We start from the raw sequence: 8,292 nt of genomic DNA, 5'->3' as shown, positions 1-8,292 counted from the left end.
GGTGGGTCGTCAGTGCTTTCAGACTCAGCACAATCTACATACATTTACGTAGTTAAAATTACTGTTGCTATGGGTAAATTCACAGAAGTAAAGCCCAGAGAATCCGGTTGGCTGGCAGGGAGCGGCGGAACCAATCCCGGGCTCAGCAAGTTCTCGCGATACCGTGAGATCTGCATCCCTGACGACACCGCCGCGGAGATGTTAGTGAGACTGGCGGGTGGGCGGTGCGAGCGGCGGTTAGCTCCGAGCTCGGCTTCTCTGAGGAAAACGGGCGTTCACCTGCGGTTGGTCCGACTGTTACCAACATGAGCGGCGTGGATGGGGTCGAGAGGACCCCTCCCCTCCAAACCCACAGCATCATTATTTCTGACCACGTCCCGAGCGACCCGGACGCACACCAGTGCCTGAAGCTCCGCGACCAAAGCGAGACGACACAGGTGATGGCGGAGCCGGGTGAGGGAGGCTCGGAGACCATCGCGCTCCCGCCTCCACAGCCTTCAGAGGAGGGGGGCGTACCTCAGGATCCCGCGGGCCGTGGCAGTACTCCCCAGATCCGAGTTATTGGGGGTCGCGGTCATGTGGCGATCAAAGCCGGGCAGGAAGAGGGCCAGCCTCCCGCTGAGGGCCTGGCAGCCGCTTCTGTGGTGGTGGTGGCAGTGGACCGCAGCTTGAAAAAGGGCGTTCAGGGTGGAGAGAAGGCCCTAGAAATCTATGGCGCCGAGAGATCCGCGTCTGAGCTGCCGGCGGGGGCGGGGGCCGAGAACGACACCGAGGAGGTGAAGACAGGAAAGTGCGCCACTGTCTCAGCAGCCGTGGCTGAGGGGGAGAGCGCTGAGGTGGTGGTGAAGGAAGGCCTGGCGGAGAAGGAGGTAGTGGAGGAGCAGATGGAGGTAGAGGAGCAGCTGCCGGAAGGTGAAGAAATAGAAGTGGCGGAGGAAGATAGAGTGGAGGAGGAGGCGAGGGAGGAGGAAGGGCCCTGGCCTCTGCATGAGGCTCTCCGCATGGACCCTCTGGAGGCCATCCAGCTGGAACTGGACACTGTGAATGCTCAGGCCGACAGGGCCTTCCAACAGCTGGAGCACAAGTTTGGGCGGATGCGTCGACACTACCTGGAGCGGAGGAACTACATCATTCAGAATATCCCGGGCTTCTGGATGACGGCTTTTCGAAACCATCCCCAGTTGTCCGCCATGATTAGGGGCCAAGATGCAGAGATGTTAAGGTACATAACCAATTTAGAGGTGAAGGAACTCAGACACCCTAGAACCGGCTGCAAGTTCAAGTTCTTCTTTAGAAGAAACCCCTACTTCAGAAACAAGCTGATTGTCAAGGAATATGAGGTAAGATCCTCCGGCCGGGTGGTGTCTCTTTCTACTCCAATTATATGGCGCAGGGGGCATGAACCCCAGTCCTTCATTCGCAGAAACCAAGACCTCATCTGCAGCTTCTTCACCTGGTTTTCAGACCACAGCCTTCCAGAGTCCGACAAAATTGCTGAGATTATTAAAGAGGATCTGTGGCCAAATCCACTGCAATACTACCTGTTGCGTGAAGGAGTCCGTAGAGCCAGACGTCGCCCACTAAGGGAGCCAGTAGAGATCCCGAGGCCCTTTGGGTTCCAGTCTGGTTAACATTTGCCCTTGGGAATACTCCTGCACAAGGTCTCCTACCACCTTCTGCTGGACTTGTGCTTGGGCATCAGCAATGGGTATGTCTTCTACTGTGTTTTGTTTTTGCTGACTTTTCTGCACCCTCTTTCCTTTGGATATTCAGTTCTCTCAACCTCAAGATTGAGACGGTGGTGGGTATGCGTCTCCACTTCCATATGACCTTCATGCTGTTCTGGAATATCACATGCTACGAGGTCATCCTTCACGCTACTTGTAAGCCAAGCAAATGATACTGTAGATTGTACTGCCTTTATCTGCACTGCTTGGACGCTGTTTATTCCCAGGGCCTCTGAACTGGTTGCTATCACCTGGATTTCTACCTTTGGGAGCCTATTCCACCTACTCAGCTCTGCATCGTGAAGTAAGGGCGCATGCCCTGTGGACAGTTACTGGACGTTAATGAACTCAGAGGAGAAAAGCAGTGAGCCGCTTGTTCTGTGTGATTTATGCTACTTTATTGCTCTTCCTTCACCTCTAGTCACTTTCTATTGCTACCTGCCCTGCATTGGCTCCTGCCAAGGTCCCTCTCTCCCTCTTTTCCTCTGCCTTTTTTTTTTTTTTTTGAGACGGAGTCTTGCCCTGTCGCTCAGGTTGAAGTGCAGTGGTGCGATCTCGGCTCACTGCAACCTCCACTTCCCGGGTTCAAGCGAGTCTCCTGCCTCAGCCTCCCGAGTAGCTGGGACTACGAGTGCGCACTGCCATGCTGGGCTAATTTTTGTATTTTTAGTAGAGATGGGGGTTTCACCATGCTGGCCACGCTGGTCGCGAACCCCTGACCTCGTGATCTGCCCGCCTCAGCCTCCCACTCCTCTCTTTTAAGTATTAGCTCAGAAATATTTGTAAAAGCAAGCTTTTAATTTCATTTTGGTTCTGTCATTTTCAGAGACAAGTTGTCCTGTAAAATAGAGTGCTAAAGCTCTTATGCCCCCACCCCTTTCTTTCTTCCCAACTTCCTACTTCCTAGCCCTTTTATCAGCTCCTAGAATATTTAAAGGGAGACACGTCTAGATGGGATGAAAGGTGAGATCTAGTTTATAATGGGTGGAGGAACTAAAGAGATTGTGATGGGTGCCCTAAGCAGGGGAAACTGAACAAAAGGCTAGAGGCATGGGCCAGGTAAAAATTGGGCCTAGAATGAAGACTGTGCTGATGTTAAGAGCCTTCGAGGTAGGAGTACTTACTCCTCAATGGTGATGAATGGAGAAATTCTTTTCAGGATTGCTAAAGGAGAATTGAAGGGGTTAAAGTGTTAAATATGTTGCCTAGACAAGGGTTCTTTAAAGAAACACAACGCAAGTTTGAATGCTTGCTTGCTTGTTTTGTGACCTGATTTCTGTGGGTGATTGTTATTTCATTAGGATTTAGTAAAATCTTATTTTTTTTCTGTTTCTAAACTTATTGTGAAAATTGAGCTGTGCAGACATTCTTTTGATTTCAATTGGGAACATTTGGAAGAACAATAGTCTTTACTTTCCTGTACAATATAGAGACATATGAATATTCATAACAGTTTTCAACTTGTTCTTGTTTCTGTTAAACTATATTCCTAGAAACATAGTTTGAACAACTTGGTCTTTGTTAGGCTTGTCAAATTGCCTTCGTGGAAAAATAATCTACAAAAGTGTGGTTTAATTGATTGTCTTACATGATAATTTTCCCTGGTAACAACTTAGTAAGTGATGTGTCTTTTTTCCTAAATTGCTTAAATACTGTGAAATTGCTCTGACAAATTGGAAGTGTACCATTGGCATATTTGTCTTCCTTTTTATGCATGATGGTAAAATAAAAGCATGTTGTTCTGCTAGATTTCTTATTTTTCACCTTACCCATAAATGTTATGCTTGAATGAAATTGTTCATGTTAATTAAAAATTATGGAATCATTAAAGTCCTTAAAGGGACGCAATAGACCTTATCCCAAAGAGAAGAAAACGGCATGGTACGTTTGGTACCTTCCAAGGTAGTTTGCTTTAAAATGTTAGCAGTTGCAACTGCTTACTCAATCACTTTTTTCCATATAGCTTATGCAGCACCACCTCCCCTTCAGTTGCGCAAATCCTCCATTTCTATCTCCATAAATTACATTCTCAGGTTATTCAGGCTCTTCTTTTTATTAACTTGTATGAAGGGAGTACCTATCATATGTGATGTATTCCTCATTTTCATACTTTCTCATCTGTGAAAACTTCCATTTTTTTCCTTCAGACTTCCTCACCACTCTCTTCTATCAGATCCTTCAAGGCCTGCCCTTGGTAATTCCTCTGCCTTTTAGTCTTTATATTCCCTGTAGAGGAGATAAATGTTTCTTTATGCACTTAGTGTACTTTGCAGCGACCTCTGTTCCAGAAAATAACACATAATTATTCATTACAGTGAATTCCACAAATAGAGAAAAAGAGTAAGAAGATAAAGTCCATTTTCTTCATTGGGGAACTGGGGAAGGACTGATAAAGAATCGACAGAGTGATACAGTAAAATACAGAGATTATATTTTTATGTTTTTCACATGTTTACTCTTTTCCTCTCTTAGCAGTTTGGAAACTTTGTGAAAGTGGAGATGCAGTGTATTTTACATGGTTCATTGCATCTAGCATAATGTTTTTTCTTTTTGAGATGGAGTCTCACTCTTGCCCAGGCTGGAGTGCAGTGGCAGGATCTGGGCTCACTGCAACTTCCACCTCCCTAGTTAAAGCAGTTCTCCAGCTTCAGCCTCCCGAGTAGCTGGGACGACAGGCGCGTGCCACCATGCCTTGCTAATTTTTTGTATTTTTAGTAGAGATGGGGTTTCACCATGTTAGCCAGGATGGTCTCCATCTCCTGACCTCGTGATCCGCCCGCCTCAGGCTCCCAAAGTGCTGGGATTACAGGCGTGAGCCACCACGCCTGGCCCATCTAGTATAATGTTTTGCACACAGTTGTCAGCAGATAAATATTGAATGACAAAATAACTCAGATGGGGAAAAAGAACAAAATAACCTAGTGCTCAGAAAGACTTAGTGAGCAAATGGAAAAATGTCAAAAAGATTTACAAAGGCATTCCTAAATAACAATATTTCCCCTTTTAGTCATTAGAAAAGGTCCAAACACTTTTGACATTTAATCTTTCACTTGCATTTTAACAGAGCACTACTTAATTTTGGGTCGCCTTTTATACACTTGGTACATTTTAAGTTGATTATACTGGAGATAGAAGGGGATTAGACTCTCGATGTGTGTTGTCCAATACCGTACCTTTAGCCACCAGTGGCTATTGAGCACTTGAAATGTGATTAGTCTGAATTGAGATCTATAAATAGAAAATTCACACTGGATTTTGAAGACTTAGTATGGAAAGAAAAATGTTAAAATATCTCAATTTTTTTCATATTGATTGCATGTTGAAATATTTTTGACATTGTGTTAAAATATATTGAAAAATTATCCTCATTTTGCCATTGTTTAATGTGGCTACTAGTAAATCTAAAATTACATAGGACAGCATGACTCTTGACTTCCTGAGGAATAACTGAAAGCATATAAAATATCTAAAAATTAAACATGTTAATACTTTCTCCTCCTGAAACTTCTTGTGACTAAGGGTTGTCTTGCTAAAATTCAAGGCCAATGGGTAAAAAGAAGGTGAGTAAAATTTCTTTAATGAACTGTTCTTGAGTACTTCAGATGCATTGAATATTTTGCAAAATGTACTGTGCAACACTTTCTTGATATAGGTAGGGTAGATTTGGATGCCAAATCGACACAGTTATATTGTTTTAATTTTTAGTAACATTTAAGACCCATATATTCATATTTTCTAAAGTAAAATGCTCTTTTTTTTATTTTTTATTTTTTGAGATGGAGTTTTGCTCTTGTTGCCCAGGCTGGAGTGCAATGGCATGATCTCGGCACAAGGTGACCTTCCGGCTCACTGCAACCTCCACCTGCTGGGTTCAAGGGATTATCCTGCCTCAGCCTCCCCAGTAACTGGGATTATAGGCATGCGCCACCATGCCCGGCTAATTTTGTGTTTTTAGTAGAGATGGGGTTTCTCCATGTTGGTCAGGCTGGTCTCAAACTCCCGACCTCAGGTGATGCGCCTGCCTTGGCCTCCCAAAATGCTGGGATTACAGGTGTGAGCCACCGTACCCGACCAAATGCTCTATTTTTAGTTTACAAATGTACATGATGTTCAGAAAATATTTTCAGTTGTATTTTAACAGTTGGCTAGCAACAGAAAAGGAAAATATCTGAGTCTAGCTCTGCATTAAGTCGGTTCAATTAATGTGTACTACTTGAAGAAGCATACTTTTTGAAAATTAGTGGTCTGTAATTGTAATCTTGCAGTAGTTGTTTATTGAATACTAGCATAAGTAAGGATTGAATGGGATAATAAAGGTTGTCTTTGCCCTTGAGGAACTCAGACTCATTGAGGGGGGTTCCATTCCTTGAATGTTTCTTCTTTTTCTCCAGCAAATATACACATTCAAAACATCAACAAGCAAACTCAGAGAGGACCAGCCTGGCTGAGAGGAGTTGACCATCCCCCTCAGGACTGACTTCCTTTCCTTCAACATTATTATATAATTAAAATCCTAGACTATATAGAAGTGACAGGTATGCTCTCTCTGCATTTATTATTATGGGAGGTGTTTTACTTGGAAGCAGTACTTCCTCCATGTTAAGTGCTTTAAGCTCTGAAGGGCCATCTTAATCCATCCCTCTGACCTCAGAGGTTGTCAAGACCTATAGAAGAGTTTCTATCAAGCCACATTAGGAAAAATGTGGATGTCTACTTTTTGGCTTCACTTTTTTTAGGATTTGTATTTAAGGTAATTTCTTTGAGAACAGGTAAAAGGAAACGGTTTAATTAAAAAGGAAAGGGTTATTCAGACAAGCTACTAATTTTTGTGAATACCTACATGTATTATATATGACCTGATGGGCAGAGAAGGCATACTAGCTGTAAATTAGGATTAAATCCCGGTTTTATAATTACCACATATGGCGTTTGCCAAAATAAACTACTCTGAGTCTTGGTTTCCTTATCCATAATGTAGGGTTAATAAAACTTGCAGTATAAGCTAATGTTTTAGGATGCATTTGGAGACTGCATTATAAGGTTACAGAGAGGATAACAACAGAAACATTTGAGAGCTGACTTTGTGCCTGACACTGTGCTAAGAGATTTCAAATATTAATATAATAAAGAGGTTAGACAAACAGCAAGCATCATGTCTAGCATATAATATGCAATCAATTAAAATTTCCATATAGCTTCCTCTCAGTTTTAATTTCTCATTTAATTTACTTTCAGACAAATAGTCATGTAGCTTCATGGTTCTCAAACCTGGCTGATCATTTTATATATAGCTTTGAACTTTCAAAAAATACTGATGCCCAGACTGTACTCCAAACCAATTAAATTACAGCCTCAGGTGCAGCCGAGTTTGAGAATCATGGATTACCTTTTCTTGAACTCCTTAAGTTAGGGAATACATACTGCCTTCCTAGTTTTGTCAAATTGACTCAAATTTGCCAACTTATAAGCATCCAGCTATTGCAAAGAGCCTGGTATATCGTGGAGTTTCAGGATATCTATTTCATAGTTTTCCCCCTGTGGTCTTGCAGAATGGAATTAACCTGAATTCAGCAAAAGAGCTCTTTAAAACTCCTAACAGCAGGTGTCATCTTTGAAATTCCCTTGTCAGAAAAGGAAATGATTTCTTAGTGATATGCTTGACTTCTGTTGATCACTGTTTGCTCTTTTAAAGTGTCCAAGGATGTTTTAATAGATAATTGGTATTTGTTGTTTTCTTTATTAAAGTATAATCTACATGTAGCACAAGAATGGCCATAGCAGTTTTATTCATAACAGCCCCAAACTAGCAACAGCCCAAATGTTCACCAACAAGCAAGTGAATGGACAAATTATGGTGTGTTCATACAATGGAACACCACTCGACAATAAAGAGGAACAACCTATTGATCATCAACATGGATGAATCCCAGAGACATGTTAAGTGAAAGATGTCAAAGGAGTATATATTATATGATTCCATGCATATGAAGTTTACTAGCATAGAAAACTTTTCTATGGTGATAGAAATCCCAGGGATGGTAGCCTCAAGGTTGAGGGGAGTAACGGTAAATTTTGAGCACATTTGCAGGGGTAATAGTGCTCTATATCTTGAGTTGGGTGATAACACAGATGTATCCACTTTTCAAAACTTGACCAATTATACATTTTAAGATTTATGTATTTTAGTGTAAGTAAATTATACCTCAATAAATAGATTTTAAAATATCGTTGAGAGTTTAAAAAATGGAACTTCATTTGCCCATCTCCAGTCTTTTGGCTTCTCTTCCTCTGTGGTAAAAATTGCTGACTCTACTTGCAAGATCTTATTTGTAAGTTCTTACTGTTGCATGATTTTATTTATAATTCTAATAATGAAATTACTTTTTAAAAACTTATTTCTCTTTCAATTCCAGGCCAAAATTGATCTTTCTCAAGATTCTCTTAGTTTACAAACTGAGGTCTGTCATCCTCTGGTCATTGAAGTGAAGTCTGCTAAGGACATGTCCTGTAAACAGGATTGACATTCCCTGGGGCCCTCTCAAGAATCTCTCTGAGCTTCCCTTTC

At 42.1% G+C, this 8,292-nt stretch overlaps 1 protein-coding gene across 1 annotated transcript; it reads left to right on the top strand.

The window, feature by feature from the left end:
• Positions 1 to 203: 203 nt before the first annotated feature.
• Positions 204 to 7,954, top strand: TSPYL1 (TSPY like 1). The gene is made up of 2 exons (XM_077999307.1): positions 204 to 1,340; positions 6,119 to 7,954. Exons 1-2 carry the CDS (start codon positions 306 to 308, stop codon positions 6,173 to 6,175), a joined length of 1,092 nt encoding a protein of 363 aa, XP_077855433.1. The 5' UTR covers positions 204 to 305; the 3' UTR covers positions 6,176 to 7,954.
• Positions 7,955 to 8,292: the final 338 nt, after the last annotated feature.

Source organism: Macaca mulatta, chromosome 4 (assembly GCF_049350105.2).
Source record: "Macaca mulatta isolate MMU2019108-1 chromosome 4, T2T-MMU8v2.0, whole genome shotgun sequence".
Taxonomy (NCBI): domain Eukaryota; kingdom Metazoa; phylum Chordata; class Mammalia; order Primates; family Cercopithecidae; genus Macaca; species Macaca mulatta.
The sequence above is the reverse complement of the archived record's forward strand: the minus strand, read 5'-3'. Positions and strand labels throughout refer to the sequence as shown.

Bases quoted from the DNA above. Each gene is read 5' to 3' on its own strand.
- TSPYL1 (XM_077999307.1), top strand. From the start codon at position 306: ATGAGCGGCGTGGATGGGGTCGAGAGGACCCCTCCCCTCCAAACCCAC. The intron at 1,341-6,118 runs GTAAGATCCTCC...CTTTTTCTCCAG, and splicing joins TGATTGTCAAGGAATATGAG to CAAATATACACATTCAAAAC.